Below are 23,563 nucleotides of genomic sequence, written 5' to 3'. Positions count from 1 at the left end.
GGAAGCTTTGCTATTGACTTAAATTACTTCACAGTTTGATCATTTCCTGAATGGATCAAGAACGGAAACAAACACCTTACACACTCACAAACACAATTAAATTCTTGTGGAAATGTAACCTCAGTAGTCACATCCAGATGGTTGGTGAGGCGCCAGCGCTGAGCAAGACTGTTCTATAATTTACCTCGCAATTAATCTAGCAGGTAAACTGCCAGAAAGATACGGGTATCTTCAAGGTGAGTGTGTGTTTGCGCTCTGGTACATCCATCCTTGTGCGGACCAATTTGAGTTGTAGACCTTGGGAGGGCATGTTGGGATATTTTTGGAAAAGTGAGGACATTTGGTCAGTAATTACTTTCTCCAAGGTTAGTAGGTTTTGCGGTTTTGGCGAGAGCCCGGCTGTTTGGTATTAACTGGTGGCCTTCCTGCAGGATGCGAGTCAAATATGCAACATTGTCAGCTTCAGTAATATCACCTTCCAAGCCGTGCCAGGTAGCCACACACACACACACACACACACACACACACACACACACAGGCTCTCACACACAAACACACACATACACACACAGACGTCCGGTGTAGGGTTCGTTCTACTGATGAGGTCGGACGTTTCCATCTTGACCTGGCAACTATTCCTGTTGCCATGGGGAGATGGGAGATGGTCCCCACATCTGTTACCATAGCAACGGGGGAGGCAGCGCATATAGGGCTTGTTTACTCTGTGGCCTTGTCGTCTTCTGTCGGAGTCTGACTCTCCGTACTACGAATGTCTCCCAGCGACACGACCAGACACTCGTTTATATGTTAACGTAGATAGAATGCGCGTGCAAACATTCACATAAGCTAAGATGCTAAGCACGACATTTATCAGCTTACCTGTTAGTGGGCAGGTAAACCAAGACATATTGATTACCCATTGATGGTATAGCGTATCATTTGGGAGGGAGCAATCCTTCATTCAGCCTCAATGACTTGAATTCTCATTGAGAATATAATTAATCCCAGGCTACAATAATAAAGCAGTCATGCATCTCGGATTTTATGTGAGTCTGAAACTTTATGTGTTATAGTTCACAATTCATTGCAACATAATAGCCTTTGATCCTGGTTAACATGCTCATCGAAATTGGTCTGTTGATATCTGAATAAAAATTTAAAAAGTAGTGATAATAACATATTTAATGATTTCCATACTTAAATATAGCCAAAGGCCTCATTTGAGTTTGACTAAGAACCAGGTCCTTACTGTAAAAGAGAATGTATTCTCAGATCATTTCAACTGTGGCAAAAGATTAGTTTAGTGTTCTTGACTGAAAAAAATATATCTATTACATCTCAAAATGTCCTATTAACTGTTATCATCACTTAAACTGTGTGAATGAGTTTAGTTGTTAAGATAAAAACACAACTTAACTGGTAGTTATTTAGTTCTTGTGGTTTTAGATGCTAAATAAGATCAATCACAGATATTCTAAAACAAGCCCTCATATTTACAGTTCCTTTCCCACTCTCGGGAAATAGATGTTTTATGGTGGGAGGATCAACCTCCACAGTTCCTCTCTTTAGGCCGACAAATACTATTGTACATCAAAATATAGTTTGGTGGTTTCATAAAGCATCAACTGTGTGCATTCCCTTATTGGTCCGGCGGCTGTACATCTCAGTTTAACAACTATAAATAAGATGCGTAAACTAACACCTCTTTTGTCTTATTTTTCATTTTGTAAATAGAGAAATTGAGGAAAGTTCTTGTAATCCCACTGTCCCACAATAGAATTTAAACTTGTTTTGGATAACAAAAGAGGAAAGTGTCATGAATATTCTTGAGTCATTTCCTCGATACCAGAGGAGTTATTTGCTCTCTGATTCAAGTTAAAGAGCATTGAAATATGAGGTTCTCTCCTCCGATCTTAACACAATGACAGAAACGTCTGCTTGTTTTTTAAAGGATTAATTTGCTAATTCATTTGTTTATCCCTTCACTTATTTGCATTTGTAAGGGCTTTGCGTTTATTTTGCATAATTCATATTATCCACATTGGAGATAATTGGTATTTGGTGAACAGTTTCTCAAGATTTCCTGCTGACTCGTAATGATTTTGTAATTTGACTGTTGCCTTTGTTCCACAGATATCTGGCTTTATACGCCTACAAGCCCCAGAAGGCTGACGAGCTAGAGCTTAGGAAAGGAGAGATGTATCGGGTGACAGAGAAGTGTCAAGACGGGTGGTTCAAAGGCACCTCACTGAGAACTGCTGCCTCTGGTGTCTTCCCGGGAAATTACGTCACCCCTGTGTCCAGGTCAGTGAGCTCAGGATTGGGCGAGGGGAGGTGTTGGAGGGTATTGTGGTGTCAGAGCTTCCTAGGAACATCACAGCATCCAGATAAAAGCAAGGCATGTTGGTGGTGTGCAGTTATAGTACAGTATATCACTTCCTTTGCCCAAGATGGAAAAGGGACAGGAACCACATGTGCTGTCCAGGTGTTCCTCTCCATCCATACCTGCTGCAATTGTAATGCACTGTTAGTGTAAGTTTAGCTAAGTCATTCAGGCGAGAGGACTGATGGGTGGGTCAGGGAGCTTCTTCTTCTTCTTCTGCAGTGCTTGTCGTTTTCATCTGGCGCTTGTATTGCAAAGCTTTGTTCCGCTTGTCATTTAATCATAGGAACACAAGAAGTGCAGTACAATCAGACTAAGGCCCCTTATTTTGTCACACAATGGCAGTGCTAGCGTAGTCGCTTTGTAATGTTTCGTGATCATGTCCTGGCTTCAACTGAACGTACAAATCAGACTGAGCAGTGTAATTTACCTGTTATGGCATGTATTTGTACTCTGTGTACTTACGCTGCCACTTGTCACAAAGGCACGCCCAAATATTGTTTTAGGGTTTGAGTTGGTGAAGGCACAACGGCAGAATACTGTATTCTTCTTGCTTCAGCCTCTGCTCCACACGGTGCACTGTCAAGATTTAGCTTTCACCAAAACGACCAAAATTATTTGGTCACAGAAGCGACAGCATATTCTGAGAAGTACTTATCTGGAAACGACTGTGAACTCTGAGCTTTTTTCAGGAGTAAACAAAAACAAAAACAGTTTTTGCAGTATTAATTTGAATGAAAGAAAAACATGTGACGTCAGTTTAATCCATCTATCCCTCCCGGAAAAATATTTTTTTGTTCAAATCACTGATTTCACTTTTAACTAGAATTAAGAAAATTATAGACATATCGATCCTGAAGTATTTACAATTCGATGTAAAGGAAACACACATAGCAGCAGTTAGTTCATACCGGCTCTGCCTTTGGAATACTCAGTGTCGATCGCCATTGTCATCATCATAATTATCATCATCATCATCGTTACTTTTGGCATCCAAAACACTTTTACTCATAGCTGTTAAAACCAAATAAAGCAGAAAAATGAGTGTGCTGAAATCATATGTGGCTATTTAATTACCCCCATTATTCCTGTATGCGTGAAAACATTTGCGGTGGCTGTTCATCTAATCTGTATTCTGCTCCGTGATGCAGTCAAAGAAAAAGGGAGACAGGAAGAAAATTAAAGAGAATTGGAATAACAGAAATTGGAAGAAAATCTAAAATGAGGAAGAGAGATAATGAGAGGATGAAAAGAAAGATCTCTGGTACTGTCGGAGAGACAAGAAGGTTGAGTGGAGGGAAAGCGTAAAAGACTGAATGGGGCGGAGAAAGACAATGCAGATGGAAAGAAATTGAAATGGAAGATACTAGTAAGAGAAAGCAACAGAGTGAGCCGTATGAGGAAATGGTACAAAGAGATGAAACGGCAGCAAAAACAGCAGGTGTCCCTCTTCACTTGATATGAATGGCTGCTTCTTATTCTGCAGTTATGCAATCTGAGAGAGAGAGAGAGCGAGAGAGAGAGAGAGAGAGAGAGAGAGAGAGAGAGAGAGAGAGAGAGAGAGAGAGAGAGAGAAGGACAGGCCAGTAATCAAATGAGAGGCAATTTGTTATTTTTACACAAGCATACTCTCCTCTCCTCTTCTCCCTCCATCCCTCCCCCTTCCTTACCTCTCCCCCCTCCTTTGTCTGCAGTGCAGCTCAGAAATGTTTCAATATGATAATGAGAGGCTGCCAAAGATGCCTACACACACACACACACACACACACACACACACACACATAGGCACACGCATACATTGTTGAGTTAGACCAACACAGGCTGCCAAATAGCCTTTTTGAAATGCAATTTTAATATTTACATATTTGTTGTGGAATTTATTATAATGATTGATACAAACGCACATCATTTGATATTGATCAGATTCCATATCATATTTGTTTAGATAGTTATCCTGGACTCATTTGATTTGTTTTACATGTTATAGCGGCATACATGTTGCGTCATGATGATGTGTAGTGTTAATGTGTTTGTTTTCTCTTATAAAATAGTTTGAAGTCTTAAAAGTTACTTCAAAGTTTATATCTCTGTGGGCCTTTAAAAGCCCAACACACTCAATAAGCAGACTGCGTTGCCCATACAAAACGTCAAACTAAAGAATCTGTGAATGCCTTTGCTGTTTCTATTGGTACACACATGCATGCAATACACACACACACACACACACACACACACACAGAAAGCAGCCATAACTCTATATGTGTGTGACAGGAAGTCAATGGGCAGCCATAAGAGTGTGAATACCGGCGATTCAATAATGTTCAGCTCACTGTTCTGCCATTCAGCACTATGCAGACAGAAACTTGAGCAGTCTGCAGCTCCGTGTATGTGACAGTCAGACATTAAGTCGTGCTGATCAACCGGTCAGATAATAACAATGAAATCACAAACTTTGACAAAGGTTTATAGTATCATGTTTAAACATTCAATGACAAGCCCATATCCCTCACCCCTCTCTCCTCTGCAGGGCTCCGTTTGGAGCTGGTTCTCGGGGATCGTCCAGTCCAGGAGGAGGAGGAGGAGGAGGAAGTGGGTGTATTAAAATCTCCGACCCCTCGTCCCCAGGATCCCCGGGGCCATCTTCGTCTCGTCCCTCCACCCCACTAATAAACTCTGTGAACACCACCAGCCCCGCCTCCTCGCCGCAAACTGCCGCCGCCCAGCTGAAAAACTGCCTGCGCTCCAGTCAGCACACGGTTAACCAGGCTCGCACCTCAATGCAGCTGGGTAAGCAGAACGGTACACTCTCACAATGTTACGAACACACATAATGGGTTTAATCATTCAGCACCGGATTCATTAAACATTCAGAGGCATTTGTTTTCAGTTTTATTCCTGTTTTAACAGTCTATTGATCGATCCAGATCACATGCGCCCCGATTAACATAATGGCACAGCCCCAACATATCATAGTAAAGAAACTATACATAATATTCTTCCCCAAGTGGCACTTAAGATAGAAATGACTGAAAGCTTGACAAGTAGCAGCCACAATAAAGCCTTCCAATAAGGGACCATGTGAAAGGAGAAGTGAATCTTGTTGCATCCCTCCAGAGAAATGTTAAGCAAGTGAAAAGACAGTATTTACTTACATGGAGATGTGTCTGTGTCTGGTATTTTTCATGCCATGCTCTGCAATATCACACCGTGTGGTAAGACTCCTCACCAGCTGACAGGCTTAAAGGAGCAGAGTGCATCTTGCAGCATTTCATCACCGTAGTCTCTTATTACAGAATAACATAATATTGATTAGTAAATATCAACATGAATGAGCAGGATGAGATCCAGTTAGTGGCATTCAAATGCAGCACATGGTTCAACATTTGAACATCGAAATCATATTATCATAAGATTTTTGAGCATCTCATTTCAAAAAAAAGAAAATTGACCAAAATATGCATCCTATTCAAATCTAATTTTCTTATTTGTCAGTGTTCTACATTCAAAGATTTAAAAAAGAGCAACAGATACACTTAGCTCAAATCGCCAGGACATTTTGAGTCTACGATGTACCTAACCTTGTGATGCGTTTATGTCAAGCACTTTGGTCTTTAGAAGATAGGAGCGACAGGACAGAGGTCATAGGAAGAGAGATGAGGGGTGACATGCAACCTGAACCCGGGGCATTGCAATTATATTGTCAGCGTCTTAAGCCCCTAAAGGCTCCAAGGACGACCCTAACCTGCATGTCCTTTGACTGTTGGAAGAAAAGCACACAGAGAACCCAGAGTCATATGTATGCTCGCAAGGAACTGACAGTGGTAACCCGGACCCATCACGCTGAGAACCATTTTGCAACGAAAACATGTACGTGGTGCTGTTTTTGCGAGCAAATATAGTGCATCTATCCTCACTCTCTCTTCCCCTGCTCTACACAAGCCCACTGACTCATTACTGAACAGAAGCTATTATTTCAGGATAGTGACTGGAGCATTCCGCGAATGACAATTTAGCGCAATTGCAGCATTACGTCACGCAACCCAACGCACAAACTGTGCACATACAGTCTGCACACATAGACAGTACAAAGAGCTCTGATCCCTCAGTGGTGCCGTTTGTGCGCACACACACACACACACACACACACACACAGCGTACACGGTCTAGATTATATCAACCTTGTTCTCCACTCAGAGTCTATTCATCTCTCCAGAACCCCTTTTTCTTCCTCTTGGCTCGCTTTCTTTCCCCCTCTGAGAATATAACGGTGACCCTTTCTTTTGGAAGGCTGGAGAGTACACACTGTGAGAACACGACGGAGAAAAACACATGCGCGCACACAGAGACATGTGCACTCCCACACACATACACACATAGAAACACAGCTGAATGACATCACTGTGCTTTTTGTTTTATGGAGGCGTAATGACAGAGCTTTATGCCTCTCTCTGTCCACCTCTTTTCTCCCTCTGTTTTTCTCTCCCTCTTTCACTCTCACATACACACAAACAGACACACACACACACACACATCTGGTCTCCATTACAAAATAAAGTATGTGCATAGTTCTAGCGTTTAGTGGTTTTATCACATGACCAGTGTGCCTCTCTGTGGATTTCGGCTTGAGCACTGCAGTGTAGAAGAGCAGGTGGCGAGCAACCCTGTGTGTCTCTCTGTGTGTGAATGTGTTATTGCGAGTGCATGCACATGCATCTGTGTTTATGTGAGTGTGTATTCATGTGTACTTGGATCCTCATGAGCGCTAAATGACCTCATAGAAATGAAAGGCTGAGAAAAGCGGTCTTAAAGCCAGGACATCTCAGCCTGTATTTTTCATTATAGAAGGTGTCCGTTCAGCGTTATGACCTCGTGTTGAGCTCTGGGTATTCACAGTATCGAGCATATTCACATGTTGGCAAGGTTGTTTGAATTTTGGACCTCATCCTCTCAGATTTGCCCTGGTTTGTGGGTTTTAGTCAGACCACAGATGCACTGTCTTTAAGTGCATTTTTATGATATTGCTAGACCCACATACTAAAGCCATAGATTATTTTAAATATTGAGTGCTCCAGAAACATTGGCATGTTCCCTTTCAGGGCTGGTGAAGACCGCACTTATTATAAGTGTTCTTTCACTTATAACAAACATGTGTTTTTGTCTGTTTTAGTCCACAGTCCTCCTGCTGGAAGCCCCGAGCGCCCCTCAGTGGCCCTCTCCCCGCTGCGTCCTCAGAGCTCTTCCCCCTCGCGCTGCTCCGGCCAATCGGGTCGTCCTCATTCCATGGTGTCTCCGGGACCTTCACCCCTCTCCTCTCCCGCCTCAAGGCCCCTCCTCCCCCTCTCATCCCCTCTCTCTTGCCTCACACCTCCCAACGTGTCGGCGGCGCTCCTCAACGGGGACCCGGCCAGCCCCCTGCAGCTGCCCTCGCCGGGCCCCTCCCACGCCTCAACCCAGGGCGTCATCGCACCTAAACCAGAGAAGGTGAGCCTCGTCCTCGCGAACAACTAAGAAAGCACATTTTAGCTGGGAGCTTATTATTATTATTGACGTTTGTTTTTAAAGCTGCAGTGCAGATCTTTTGTCTCCCCCCCCCTCAGTCAGTGAGTAATTACACAAACACTGTTGAGTGCTTGCGACCTATGCCAGCAGGTGAACTCGCCACATGTACACCACCCCAAGGAGCGCTCTTTTCAAGTATTCCATGCAAATTAGGGGGCGTTTGGAAAAGCCACTGCTCCGGTATTTTACAAATCCCAACATGGCCAAGAGCAGCAGTGTGACATCCTTGTCTGCCCTTCGTCCGTTCTCTTAATTTGTCCCTTTGTTTATCCTGGCCTGGAGCATTCACTCCTGGAACTTCTTGTTGGAAGTTACTTCCATATTCTTACTGAGCATTCCAATACCCATGTGATTATACTATTTAGGATGCCAGAGAAAAAGATTTGTTATGTCCCAATGCATATCACGTAAATGCATTATGCCAAAAGTGCCAGGATGTCCCACTGCATCCGGTCTCCTTTTGCAGAATGCAAGTCAGCATGCTTTGCTGGCTGTTCTGACCCACAATCCTCTGCGGATACATGAGCAAGAGGGTCAAATAGATACTGATATCTCCACCAGCAGTGGCCTCAATTAACCAAGAAGTGCATACAAAAGAGTTTTTGTGTTTGGAAAAATGAGAGCAATGAGCGCTATTCCTCTAATAGAATAATTAGATGTCTTGCTTCTATCATGCAACTTCTGTTGTTTTCCCCACATGAATAATCAAGAGCTGAATGCAGTAAATTCACACTTGTTTTCCAGAGGGATTTATAAGATATCACTCTCGCAAGTACATTAAGAGAAGACAGATTCTGGCTAAACGGGGTTTTAAAACTCTTGATCATAGAAAAGCAATTTGAATACTGTTGGGTTTATATTTTCATTATTATTTAATTTCAATTAAATATAAGATAACAACCTTCTGTAGAGGGGTGCAACAAACAGTTAGTTTTATCATTGTTTAATCCTATTATTATTTTTGGGATTAATTGATTTGTCATTTAAAATCACAGTTTTCTAAAGCCCCACTTTGTTTCTTAGAATAGCTTATTATGTCTGATCGACAGAAATATTGATTACCCCTGACAACGGAGAAGTTAGAACTACGGAACAATTGATCATGTTGCTTAAAAATGACATAAGTGATCAATTATCACAATTCTTGCAGGTAACCTTTGTCAGTCGACTAAATTGGTTATTCACGTAATTGTTTCAGCTCGAAATCTGACGATATCCAGCCATGCAACTGCTGTTTTTTGAGCAGGGAATTCAATGTAACAAAAGAAATATTGAGTTTGTGCAAGTCAACACCTCCGTTAAATGAACACAATCCCTCTTGTTTCAGATTACTCACTCGGCTATAGTGCACAAATAATACGTGTGAAAGGATAAATTGCATGGTGCCTCTACTTCCTTTGATTCCAGACATTTTAGTTTTCCTTTCAATGAAACTCACCACACTTGTTTTAATTAACGTGATTAACTTTACCACTAAATCATCTTTAAAAAAAAAGGTGTTTTGTCTTTGAAACTTTACATGACTTTGTGTGAAATCTGTTGTGTGTGTGTGTGTATGATGTGCCAGTCGTCCGCTGATACCCCAGCAAGTGTCACTCACCCGGGCGTCTGGCACAAATGCTGAATGCCATCTTCTGTTGTGAGATCTGCCGCGGTAAAGCTGTGGATGTTAAATCGGGCTGCACTGACAGTGAAGGATGGCACCGAAAGCTTGCATCTGTCTCAGCTCCATTTGTTTCACTGTTGGCTCCACTGTCCGGGACAGCTAATCTATTGCTAGCTGACAAACAGCTCATTGACTATGGAACAGCAGGCAGCGGCCTTGTTTACATCGTCACACTCAAAGATGGCTTGAACCGGAATCAGGTTTGATACTCGTATCCTGAATACGTCTCCTGAAAGTTGGAACGAGGTAGAGTTGAAGTGATCCAACTGTCATTCTGATGTTTCTTATCACAAGTAAAAAGACTACGTTGTTCTTTTTTTGTTATCTCAAATTCATTCGACTTTGTTTTCTGAATGCTTGGAAATGACAACCTGCCTTGCTCAGACTGAATGAGCCGCTGCTCTCCTTCAAAAACAACCTCTCAATATGGATTTGGCTGTAGTTGTAGCTTCCAATTATGATCTAAATGCTGTTTCGGAAGCTTTTACTGACTGACAAGATAACGATTCTGGTGGGAAAAAAATAATCCATCTCCGGAGTAACTCAGGAGATCTCGTTTCAAGATTCTGAGTATCGGCACAAATCATCAACTGTTGTCAGTCTCAGTCCCAAAATATGGAATCATAGTTTCCCCTCATGAAGAATTCAGCCTGTGCCTTGTTCACAGCACTTACCTTTGTGGCTTTGAGCTCGGCAGAGCAGAAACAGCAGGTTTGAAGTCAGGGTGGCGATGAGGCTACACAGAGTCAGGCTTTGTTACAGAGGAAACGATGAACCAGCGATGATAACTGTCTGGCAGACACAGTGAGAGTAATCTCTGTTCGACACACTGTCACACTGTCTGGAGCGCACGCAGCCAGCATCACAGACACATATCATGTCGGACATTGAGATGTGTCTGTAGAGTGTTTCCAAGAAGTCTGCCCATGCAGGCGCAGCTGCCAACCTAAACGCTGTCAGAAGAGCCTGTAGAATTTCAACAGGTCCAGAAAAGAGTCCCAAAATGTCTCGAGAAACTATGTGTCACTAAAAGGTATTGGCAGCTTTGAGTTTCGATGATAGCGATACAAATCCAGAAAAATATGGAGTTGCCATGATCCATTTTTTTTCCTTTCACATTCTATATCTCAAAGAATTTAAAGATTCTTGAACGCGCGGCAGTAAAGAGAGAGTAATTAGCTTGAGGGGGTGGACAGACACTGTGCCGTGAACCCTGAGTCGCTCAACGGCCCTCCGCCTACTCTGAAAGGTTAAGCTCATAACGACCTCGACACCAGCACTGGATTCTTCCGAGATGTGATTGCTTTTAAAGGAATGGGCGCCGGCGTGCGCCGTTTGTCCGCGGAATGAAAGAAAAGTGTCACACATTACAGCGTACATGCTGGTTACTTCGGTGCCAGCATGTGGAGCGAACAAAGGGGAGAGAAGGAAAACGCCGCGGGTTCCAGTGCCCTGCCCGTGTGCTGCAGAGCAATGCACTCCTCCAGTGCTGACATAGAGTTCATGTGTGTGACGGATTAAATTGTGAGTGCATGCTGCCATCTGGTGGTTCAGCAGCAGTTTTGACTCGTGTGTACAGGCGCAAACACAGGCGAGACGCACACACAGGAGGCAGATTAAGCCCTTAAGCCTCCAGATGAAAGAGGAGAGGGAATAATTATTCATTTTTTTTGTCTGCTGCTTTCAGTCCCACCTCCTTCCTTCCTTCTCTCTTCTTGATCTCTCTTGTCTTCCTTGCTTTCATCCTGTCCCACCACCTTTTCTCTTTCCTCCCCTTCTTTCTGTCCTCTCTTCCACCTCTTTCCCCCCCTCTATCTCACCCTTTTCTCCCCTTTCTCTTCTCATCTTTAGTGTTTCCACTCCACCTTCTCCTCCCTCTCCCGAATTCAAATTCAAACAGGCTGTATTTGCATGACAGGAAGGGAATCGATGTTTCCAAAGCGGTGGGACATTTTATGTGCACACTCCAGACAGTGAGCATCGTTAGATCAACACGTTTTGAATCCTGTGAGAAATAATCAAGTCTTTGTATTCAGGGAAATACGTATCGCTGAAGCTCTGCTAGTCAGAGGGCTGTTTGTTTTTGCTCTGCTGAGTCAAAGTGTTTATCCAGCCTCTCTGGTGCTTTGTTTTTTCTTTGCTGTACCATGTTTGTACGAAGACTGTTCATGAAGAGCCTTTTTAATTGTTTGATTTTGATCAGGTATTTCACATGTCAAACGGTGTACTTTATCAGCGTGTGTTTGGTGGTTGGAGGTTCAATGATTGAATGTATTCATGATATTCTGCCCACTTCGATCACTCTTTGCGTCCCGTATACTCAACATTTTTTATAATATTACTTTGAATAAAGTTATAGGACCAATAACTGATTAGATGATCAACATTTAGTAAAATCAAGTCGTCTGTCATTTATCAAGGAAATATACCAAATATGTGTTGCTTCAAAACTTAAACACAAAGCAAACTACTACTGTTAACAATTAATTAAAAGATTACAAAAATAATAATAATATATGCAGTCATAAAGCATGCTTTAAACCTCGTTCAGTACTCTGCATTACGGAGCCACTTGGAAAGACTTGAGAACATGGTGAGACAGCTGGGCGGGAAAATACGTGCAAAATAAATATATAGATATATCTAAAAACGTTTCCTTTGCATCGATTAAAGATCACGGTTAAAGATGACGATGAAAGATCATCTGAAGATGAGCTCTCACTGTCGGTTCAGAAACTGGAGCACAGGAGATAAAAAGAGATGCGAAGAAAGCCGAGTGAACTCATTTACCATCGATGATCAAAGGTTGGCACTGACAATGTACGCAACTGTGATTAACACAAAGAAAACACGTCTTTACGCATTCAGGCGGTGGAAGCTGAGAGCGCACACAAACATACACCAAACACCTGAACCTCAGCCTCTGATATCTCTCATAACTATACCAGAACATCTTCTCTCTGCTTGCCAAGTCTCCTCTTTCAGCGCCATGGCAGTTAACGGCCTGTTATTTACACCACGGGTTTTTCCTCACCCGCACTCTGTGAAGACCTGCCCTCCTCTGCCTTTGATTGGCTCGTACTCGTTGCCTTGTTTGCAGAATGTGTTTAAGTTTATTGCTGATGAACAAGATTGGTGGAAGGTTGGTCGGGTTAATGATTTCGACTTCGATGTGGTTGTGTTCACAAGCCTGCTTATAAAGTGCTCATTACAAGGTCCTGATTATTGAAGAAAAAACGTTTTTCCAACCTTTTAAATGTTGCTATGTATATGTTGTGGTTATGGATGGAATACAATTACAGATCCATTGGAGAGTAACGTGTCATAATACAACGTAAAGTCAGCGTTTATGTTGAAATGGCCCACTGATTAAAAGAAAGTGAAAAAACGGCACCGGCTCACAAAAAGTTTCCGAACCCCCTGCTGTGACTCGACTGTTGAAGAGTCTTTTCCTCACAGCTAAACATCCAGTGTGGATTTTTCATTTCAATTTTTTTTTTTTGCTTTCACGTTTGCGAGTCCATGCCGTTGCCGTGACAACTGTCCATCACGGCATCAGAAAGACGGCACTTGATGGAAAAACAAATGTGATGCTTGATCCGGCAGCCGCATGTATATGAAATAAACAGATGGCTCAGGAAGAGACGAGGCTGATATGGAGGCTCCACGCATCTCCTGGAGAAAAAAAAAGAATGTAATTATGCTCCGGCATGCTCGGTATTGATCCACGTCGTCACGACTGAAACTGTAAAATCAGGCCAAGTGGCAGAAGAGAGATAACTGCTTTGTGCTCCTGCTATCACAAAGAGTCTGACTGAATGGGCGGTGTGGTGCAGCCTTTCCATTATCAAGCATGAATGAGGCATGAAGGGAAAAATGTGGCTCTGCCTTCACTCTCTCTATAATCAATAGAGGTTATTCTTAAAACCGCCACCGTAGACGGTAGACGCACATGTAATCAGCTTGAAGGGTCGTTACCGACCACTTTGCTGCCCGTCTGTTCAAAGTACGCACGGCGGCTGAGCCGGCATTCATGCTGCGAACATTATGTTAATGATTTTTTTCTCCGTATCAGAGTCGTAACTACTCCTATTCTTCTCTCTGAGAAGGTCAGGAGGTCGAAGCAGAAAAGAGTCAAGCTGCCTCTTTCACTTCGACGTGATAGTTTACTTCACCTTGTTTTGCTCTTAGAAAACAGCCCACATCACATTGCCATGTGAAGGACTCTCTAAAGATGCAAACTATCTGTGTGTTCCCCTATAATTTACAAATCTGGCAACATTAGTGACCAATGCGGTAGTTTTGATTTGGGTTTCCCGTGACCGGGAGACCCAGAGAACTCGCTCTGTAGTCTCAGCTCCACCATACAATTATGTGTCAGTATACACTGGTTCACGTAAAAACATTGAAAAAGTAAAAATATCTGCCTTCCACTCACTTACCATCATGTTTGTTTGATGCATAGACAAACAGAAATGTAAAGATATACTGCACAGAAGTACTGGGTGGATGAATCAACTGTAGACACAGCGTGTAACTTTATCTAAAGTCTTTATCTTAAGCTAATTCTCTCCCAGCTCCCGCTCAACATTCAGCGTACGGACATGGGAGGTGAAATTAATCATCTAACCTCCTGAAAAAAAAGCAAATGCGTGCGTCCCATAATGTTGAACTATTCCTTTTAAAGGAAGGCAAAACGAGTGACCTCACTGTCTCCAAAATAAACAGCACCAAACAGCAGCATAAAAAAGACATTAAATGTGAATATTAAAGGGACTCACATTGCTCACATTGCTTTACTGCCCTCCACTCTGATAAAACACATGTGCTTCTATTATCTGTGGTATTCCTTGTGAACAGGAACTTATTTTTTTTATTTGTTTCATAAATGTGTTTTTTGGTTAAGGTGTCAGGAGTGCATTTGTGCTCTGTGGTTTGTTTTTTTTTTGTATTCAAAGAAAAGAAAAGGCAAATATTCTGTTGAGCTATTGTTTAGACAAACCCCATGTTCATAACACTCTTGTCTCTTTTCAAGATCGGCTTTATGAAACCCACATTCCTGTACATCTCACCGGCGTCTGTGTTTATTTGCCCCTCCCTCTTTCGCCATCTCCTCTTATATCGCTCTCATCCTCTTCATCCGTCATCAGAAGGAGAGGAAAGCAGGTGGTTTATTAAAGCTCCTGTCGGGGGCGGCAGCCAAGAAGAAGCCTCGCTCCCCGCCCTCCTCCCCGCCCACCCACGACCCCTCATTGACCGACCCCGCCCACCATCCTCACCACCATCACCACCACGCCCGCTCAGGTTCCTGTCCGATGGCGTCGCAGGGGCGAGCCGGCTCCTGTCCAATCGAGAGTGAGATGGCGGGGGCCATTGGGCTGGAGCCCCTGCACAGGAAGTCCGGTTCCCTGGACACCAACTTCCCCATGTCACCCCCGGCGACACGCGCCGTCAACGCTCTGATGGCCCTCCGGCCTGAACCCAAACCCCTGTCACGAGAGAGGTGGGCGAACACACCACCACACAGAAATAAATGATGATGAGCTTGATAATGCGTAGCTTTAAAGACCCGAGCACGGCTCTCTCTCTCACACACACACACACACACACACACACACATGCACAATCACAATCAGGAACACACTTATAGTCCCTTCATGTCACAGGCCATAAAAGAATGAAGGATTTAATGTTCGTATGTACTTTGCCGGGAGCAGGATGCTGATGTATTGGGAGCACTGGTTACCGCACCAAACCTCTCACTCTGCTCCTTCTGCGTGTGTGTGTGTGTGTGTGTGTGTGTGTGTGTGTGTGTGTGTGTGTAAGAGTGTGTGAGAGAGAGAAAGAGAGAGAGAGAGAAATTCACATAATCCATTAAACATATTGACAGGTTCCAGAGAACGCCGGAGTCGATATTTTCCTTTTACCCATAATTCACACTGCTGTCCTCATACTTGCACTGGTTAAATGCTTTCAGCATGCGATGTTGTCCACGGCGGTGTGTGTTTGTGTGTGTGTGTGTTATAGCAGCTGTGTCTGTGTGTGGCAGGTATCGTGTGGTGGTGCCCTACCCTCCCCAGAGCGAGGCGGAGATCGAGCTGCGGGAAGGGGACGTTGTGTTTGTCCACAAGAAGAGGGACGACGGCTGGTACAAAGGCACCCTGCAGCGGACAGGACAGACCGGCCTGTTCCCCTGCAGCTTCGTCGAGAGCTTCTGAACTGGAAAAAGAAAGTGGACAAAAGAACAGAAAACTGAGTCCCAAACACACACACACAAGCTTCACACATAATGGATGGACCGACATTGGTTTCCCGGGAATTACATTTTCGGATTAAAGACAAATGCCGTAAACAGGAAACTTGCTTTGATGATAGTAAGGATGCGTCTTTGAGAAGTTTCAAGAATCTTTAATCCATTTAAAAGCTATTATATACTGGCACAAAACGTTGGATGTCTTCGGAAATCCATATCGGTCCAACCAACCCACACACACACACACACACACACACACACACACACACACACAAGCTCGCCCCGGCTTCGACCAGCCACACAGGAAGCAGGGCAGCTTTTCCCGTCCCTCGGCCAGCTTCGTATCAGAGGGGCTCCAGCAGACTCCTTGACTACTGAAGGCACACAGACTCAAAGAGCACAGAAAGACGAAGCCCGCCTCCCAGTTCTCCTCCTCGGCGTCATCCACCAGCAAACACTAGCACAAAAAGCATTAGCTCTGCTTTCCACTGAGACCTCAGAACTTCAATTTGGGTGCTGTCTTTGTTTGAAAAGAGCAGATTTACCGCCAGGTGATGAGGGAAGTGTGTGAGCCGACAGTCCAGGATCATTGTAAGCACATCTTCATGTCTAGTTTGTGACAACAAGCACATTTGTTTCTTACCAACTCAATATATGTTAATAACGATGCATGTGGCATTATTATGTTTTTTGTTTATATATATATGTCGAAAGAGATGTTGTCCCAAACTAGTCATACTGTGATGATCTGTCACAAAACAAAAGGTGACATATGAATAAGGTGAATCATTCTTCAATTTATATAATTTACATACATTTATGAAGCCATTTTCAACTTAAAATTTGACCTTTTATAGAGCCCAACGGTTGGGTTAAGCTGAATAAACTGGTTTGCTGAATGTAGGAACAAAAATTACACCAAACTCTTTAAAAAAAAAAAAAGATTTGTATTCATAACGTTGTCTTTGGATCTTTTATGCGGGATTATAAAGACAAGGAATGCACTTGGTAATATGTAACACAACTTGCCAATATAACTATACAAGATTTGTAATTATTTATTTGACAAACGGTATTCCCGGTGCTACTTGTCACATCCTTCTTTCTTTTTTAAAACATGCACAAACCATTTGGTTGGAACAAAAATCTCAATCCGGCTGTTTTAGTTTGAAATTTAAAGTTCCTTAACCAACCAACACAACATATAAAGTAACAAATCCCAAAATCAGAAGTACAATACACTCTTGCTGACAGGGAGTCCTCTACCGCAGCCTTTTCTTAACGTTAAGAGTTTTCGTTTGACTGCAGCAATATTGTGAAACCAAATGTGTGTGGATTCGATGCTCACAGAAGAATGTACGGTCGAGAGGGAAAACACCTGAAGTCAGAAGGCAGGGACACAAGATACTCATCACACAACTGCCAACCTTTGACAACGACTTTTCCTCTGATCTTGTCAACCTCTGACGAGTATTTTTGTACGGCCTCAGCGAGTGTACAGTCGGTCTGCTTTGTGAATTTCCGCGTCCTGAGTGTGGATCACGGCTTGTCTAGTTTACATCCAGCCCACAACCATCTACCTTGTTTCCCTGAAGCACAGCAAAACTCAGAGCTCGACTTGCTAACTGTGTATGCGTGTGCGTGTGCGTGTGCGTGTGTGTGTGTGTGAGAGTTGTCAGAGTAATACCGGACATATATCAGTGACAGGACAGAGATGATGAATGGTTTACCTCACCTGCTGTTTTTTAAGGACTGAGCCAGAATGAAGCACAAACAACTACTGGCCATGTGCACACAGGTGGGGCTCACTCATTGGCTGAGCACAAACATGTCGAATTGGGTCATAACTAGTTGAGAGGCCATCGTTCCAAGTGCACTCCGATGTTCTCGGTGAACACCGTTCATGTCCCAAAAAAAGACGATAAGAATAGATTTTTCTCTAGAAAATACTACTTTTCTTGAATTTCATCAATGAAAAGCTTCGCGGAGTCACAAGATGATCCAGCGCCAAAGCAGTTTGGAAGCTTGAGTTTCTTATTCCCTTATGATGTGACTGCAGAATAAACACACAGACGTGAGACTTTACGACAAGCTCTCAGCAGTCAAAATAAACACAACACAGAAAAACTGTTTTCTCTCGCCAGATTTATCTTTTCTTTTTGGCCATGTAATTCTTTTCTGTGTCCTACTTCTTACTGAGAAACAGGAGTAGCAATTATACAAAATGTATTTTTTTGTATGTCTTCACGTTCACCTTGAAGTGATGGTGGCCTGTCATCTTGATTTGGTGTGATTTTATCCCAATTTCTAGACCGTTGGGAAAAAGAGCTCGGCCCTGATCTCTTAAACTGTGAAGGGAAGTGAACAAAAACATGGAAATGAACTGAACAAAGTTACAGCATCCTCTGCCATCATCCTCTGGCTGCAACAGATGAAACCAAAAACCCTCACTGCAATTTAGATTCAGATTTGTCTTAGTCACATACGCAAACACACACACACACACACACACATGCAGTATAAACCAGGGCTACTCTGACAAATGTCCAATATATTGCATTCTTTATTCAATACTATTTCACACACGTGTACTAGACGAAGGTAGGCTTTTAATTACGCTTTTTAATTCAGCTAAATTTCTTTTAACAATCCAGTCTATTTGCAATGAAGTGTCAAAACTAAATGTCACATTGTGGTTGAGGATATTAGGTATTGGAAGCTTCAATCCAAAAATATGTGCATTGACCTTCAGAACCTGTCAGTCAAATCCTAGTGCCTACAAATGCCAAAACACACACACAGTATTACATTAGACAGAGCGATCCATCTTTTGTCTTTTCTTTCTGGTTCCTCTCTTCTTATCGGTACGATGAGCCTGCTGCTTGTTCTGCTTCGTTTGTCTCCATGTCGAAGAAAAAAAAAACAGCAGATCCCAGAACAGCTCTGCACAAACCCCTTGCAAGGTTTCTCTCATGTGTTTGTACGCCCGCTGACAAGAGGACTCTTAATTTCTACTGAGTCAAACTTAAGCACAAGTCCTCAGTTTGTGTCGGAGATCAAAAGATCTGGACTGTCTTATTTAGTTTTAACAAGGTCCATGCTGTGAGGAGGAGAAGAGTTTACAACCGTCAAAACATCAGGAATAAAACCCACAGTGGTAACTTTACGTAGAATATCGTAAGCCGCTGGTTCCACACGTGTCCTTTGTGTTTTATTTACGTGATGTACACTTGTCTTTTTTTGCCTCAAGCTTCCTGGTTGTAAATACCTCTTGAGGACTTGTGGTGACAGCTTAAAAAATGATTTTAAAAAAAACAAACAATCAACAGCAGTGGTCATTTCCATTGGACATAAACTCAACACAAAACATTGCACATTAAATTTCTTTTACTTGTCAAATTATTGTCCTTCCAGGAAGCCTGAGCACTCACCCTGTCATCTTGAATTAGATGTCGGCCATATTTGTTCCTATGGATACTTGTGTGTCTGTGTGCGTGTGTGTGTGTGTGTGTGTGTGTGTATGCGCCTGTGTGTATGTGTGGGTGTACAAGGGGAGGGAGCCTCTGTATGTAGCTCTTTACATAAAAAAGGAACTTTATGAAAAGGTTTGGTGCAGCGTGGAACCTCACGCCTCATTGAGTCGGGTTCAAAACAGCGGTACAGCGAGGAAAACAGAAAAAAAAAAGTATATATATTATTCTATATTGTGCAGAATATTTATAGGCCTTTTGTGCCATTTGAAGTCATGCTCTGCGCTGGCCATGCAGCGCTCTCTACCATGTGATCATTTTACATCGTCTTGTACCGATGACCCGTGGTTGATTTGATTGTTTTTTCATGTCAAGTGCATTTTTCGCAATAAATGCCTTTGTTTTAAAACAGATTTTCAATGTCCTTTTTTTTGTTTTTGCATCTGCCTGCAGCTTTATAACCGAAATAACACAGGCATTTGTGTACTCCGATGCATCACAAACACATTCACTGTACAACCCATCAGGACTTCACAGTCGCCCTTTGGAGGATTCATCCTGAGAATCACATCCCGCTCTAATTATAACGATCTGCGCTCGACGTGCTCATTATGGGCTCATGAAGCCTTATGAGCAGCACAGGTACAGATGTCTGGCAGAGTGTATTACCGTCATTATCATTACATGCTGGTCAAGGATGTTTAGAAATAAAGCTGACACTTTTCATCACTCCCTGCATCTTCTCCCCTCTTCCTCCGCCTCCGTCTCTCATGTGTTCTCAAGCCAACACTGGCATGGACGAGGTGTGTAATTGGTAATTTCAGAGCGTCGCCGGCACTCCCCTTAAATGACAACCTCATCTCTCCAGCAGCCGGGCCTGTCTTCAATAATCACCCACATTTGCATTTAGAGTGACTGGCAAAAGGTGACAAGGGTGCGTGTACTGGAGTGTATGTGTGTGCGAGTGCAGGGACATGACAGCTATCTTGGGTGTAAGTGCACACAGGAAAACTTGACACTAACGCAGAAACTCTCACTGCTATATTTAAAGCGAGCAGGAGGCAGGCAGCAAATTTAGATTTTTCAGATTTCTGCAGAACAGAGATAGTTTTCCCCTCTGGCAGGAACACTTCTCACCCAGAGAGTCGCTGACAATGTCTGTACACACACACACACACACACACTTTTCCACAGTTCGCCTTGGTGAAATCTCCTCGGGGCGTCCTCTTTCCAACCTGCCAGGTGCTGCAGGCCCCTGCAGGGAATCGATCAGCATTCTTCTGCTTTACGCCACACCTGTCTGTCTACCTGTCTGTGTGCCAGCTGTGAGTCACATGAAGGGCAAAAGAGCCGGAGGGCAAGACACTGCAGGGAACAAGACTTTGACAAGGCGGTACAGGGCGTTCCCTTTGTGTGTGTTCAAATGTAGCCGAGTGGTGGGCAGGACCAATGTTAAGCTACAGCTGTCTCCTAAATGTTTCTTTAAACAAAAAGGGGGCGTGTGATCATCCTCTATCCTCCTACCTTCTGATAAAAAGGGAAAGAAATGTCGACGTCTCTACAGTCGACATTTCTTTTAAGATGAATTAAGTCGGGATGTCTGTGGGTCTCACATTAGTCTAGAAATGCCTCACACTTTTTCGCCTTTGGTGCATCATTGAAAACAAAAAGGTCCAACAAATCCTGAAGCTCCTGTTGTCCTCAGCTGCTTATACCACTTCCACCGGAAGCTTGTCATAAATGTTTTTTTTACAATAGAAAAATAAATAAAAAGCAGCAGACATATGTCATACTTTGAGATGAAAACAGACGGGCACAATGTATCATGACAAAAATACAAAGATTTATTTAGAAAGGAGGAGAAAAAAGCTCCCAAATAACACTGTTATTTCCTTAAATACAAGTGTAGTACATATGTGACTTTAACAAGCGTTACTCCATTCAGCATCAGGGTGTTTCCCTAGATGTACGAGTTAGGTGGATAGTGTATTTCTAAGTGTCACACAGATAAGGCACTAACACATATCAAGCACTAGTGTCAAATATAAAGTGGCAGTAAATGTTAACTTTACAAAAAAATCACACTTTACTGTGGTTTACTGGGCTTTGAGGTGTGAAACCCTTTCTAATCATGAGTCCAGACAAGTGAATAGAATAGAGAAATTAACTTCAATGATTTGTGATGATGATTAAGGAAAATAAGGGAGCACACAACAAAATAAACACTATATATATATATATATATATATATATATATATATATATATATATATATATATATATATATATATATATATATATATATATATATATGCCGTTACATGTACCTAATGCAAACCAAGCGTCAGCCCCAACCTCCTGGAAAACTGGACAAGAGAAGTCCCTTTGGAATAGCAACAGGAGAATTAGTGTATTAGTGTTCCTCCTGCAGGTTTTTGTAATGCTGGTGTAGTAGTTAACGTTTTTAGCATCAAGGTGGTGTTCGAAAAGAAATCAGACATAATACAGAAAAGGATCAAGAATTGTAATGCATGATGTTCATGATGACTTTCTAATGAGGAATGCACTAAATTGGCCTCCGGAAACAATCAGTTAAGCCTTTTTCAGACATGAGTTCTGTTACATTGCTGGATTTAGCTACACAGCTGTTGAATATCAAAGGTCTCCGTGGAGTAATTACTCGAGAACGACTCTTATTTAAACATGACAGGACTATTTCACAAAGCGCAGCAGCGCTCACACTATATTCCTCCTCACTGCTGGGAAACAGCGGAGTTAAAAAAACAATAAAAGGGATTGTTTATCTCTGAGGTTTTATTAATGAGACCAAAATGTAAATCTCCTCATCAAATGCATGTCTAAAAAAGGCTTTATAATAAATTAGAAGCATATCACAGATGTTTTTTCTCATTAGCAAAGTCTTAACTCTGCATTACAACACATTAAGTGTGTTCTTATTATACACGAGACATATGGCAGACCGATTAAATGTAAGTGAAGATGTCCCTTTCAATATAGAGTTGTACATATTTCAATTCCTTAGATCTGTGTACAGCATCTCATGTGAAGGCAGTGAGAGGTTCAATACACTGGGGTCCCCTCAGTCTGGGCAAATTGAAAAAAAAGAAAAGAAAAAAATAACAGGGAAGTATATGGAAAATACAGATTTTATATAAAAATGAAAGGATAAATATAAAATATTACAGAGGTATAAAACTCACAAAGATTAAAAATACCATGAAGGAAAGTGTGTATACACACACGCACACAAACAAAGGGTACATACATTCAACTTTGGCACAAACTCACACTCGCACACACTGCTGGTTTGTGTGGGGGTTTTCTGGTTAGTGTTTGAGACTGGCCACAAAGGAATGGAAAGGATGTGGCCATAATGTCACTGGTCATACTGGAGTGTTCTTCAGATCCAAGCATCTTCACATGAAGCTAGAGCTGGAAAAGACCACAAGTTGGAGTTGAGAATCAACATTACAGAAGATTCCACAGAACAACATATCACACTATAATACTGGCTCTATTACATAATGTGTCTGTGAGCAACCTAAATGTCCTTTTTCACGAGTTTCCTAGATGCTGCTCTGTCTTTATGTATACAATTAATTTAATCTCAACTTAAATATCTTATTATGAATAAAACGTATCAAAAAGACTAATCCTCCACAATATGCACCACATATCGGTGTCCCATGTAGACAAATCCTAAATGCACTAAGTAGTCATCGGATTTGTTGCCCCAAATTCAGTTTACCAGAAGTTGGCAACGTGTCAAAGTTTGAATTCAAACCATCACAGTCTTCAGATTTGTAAATCTTTGGATCTTGAACGTTTCCATGAGACAGTAGCTCTTACTTCTTGCGGTCTTTGTCCTTCTTGCCGTTGGCCGTGAGGCTCTGGGCCTGCAGGAGCTGGGCAGCAGCTCTCCTCTTGCCGAAGGAACTCTGGTCGTCATCCAGGAGTCTCTTCTTATCCTCCAGAGCCGACTTCTCATCTGAATGAAGGCGCTTCAGCTGCTCAAAGCGACTTTGCAGCTATGACACAGAGAAAACAAACAGAGTTGAGTCACAGAGACGCCTCCATTATTAATAATATCAAGTCGGACAAATAAGATCATTAGATCATCGCTCTAAAACTCAAATAGATGTGAAATTGCAAAAAGATTTACTTTTGCTGGAAGATTTTAATTTCATCCAGTAAAAGAAGAAACATCAATG

At 42.4% G+C, this 23,563-nt stretch overlaps 2 protein-coding genes across 2 annotated transcripts in view; one reads left to right on the top strand and one right to left on the bottom strand.

Annotated features, from left to right (window-relative positions):
* Window positions 1–18,459, top strand: part of LOC137783369 (E3 ubiquitin-protein ligase SH3RF3-like) — a 90,034-nt gene extending 71,575 nt beyond the window's left edge. The window contains exons 6-10 of the mRNA XM_068573261.1: window positions 2,134–2,304; window positions 4,911–5,170; window positions 7,551–7,864; window positions 14,759–15,111; window positions 15,658–18,459. Of these exons, the coding sequence (XP_068429362.1) occupies window positions 2,134–2,304; window positions 4,911–5,170; window positions 7,551–7,864; window positions 14,759–15,111; window positions 15,658–15,826 (1,267 nt within the window). The 3' untranslated portion in view covers window positions 15,827–18,459. The remainder of the gene's footprint in view (window positions 1–2,133; window positions 2,305–4,910; window positions 5,171–7,550; window positions 7,865–14,758; window positions 15,112–15,657) is intronic.
* A 3,158-nt stretch (window positions 18,460–21,617) lies between these two features.
* The window catches only part of septin10 (septin 10), an 8,165-nt gene continuing 6,219 nt past the window's right edge, over window positions 21,618–23,563 (bottom strand). Inside the window, exons 9-10 of the mRNA XM_068572533.1 lie at window positions 23,202–23,380; window positions 21,618–22,784 (exon numbers count right to left, since the gene is read on the bottom strand). Coding sequence (XP_068428634.1) covers window positions 22,769–22,784; window positions 23,202–23,380 — 195 coding nt within the window. The 3' untranslated portion in view covers window positions 21,618–22,768. The remainder of the gene's footprint in view (window positions 22,785–23,201; window positions 23,381–23,563) is intronic.

This window comes from Clinocottus analis, unplaced genomic scaffold (assembly GCF_023055335.1).
Source record: "Clinocottus analis isolate CAN_PGR_092001 unplaced genomic scaffold, fCliAna1.0.p SCAF_12, whole genome shotgun sequence".
Lineage (NCBI taxonomy): Eukaryota > Metazoa > Chordata > Actinopteri > Perciformes > Cottidae > Clinocottus > Clinocottus analis.
This window is presented reverse-complemented; position numbering and strand designations above follow the sequence as displayed.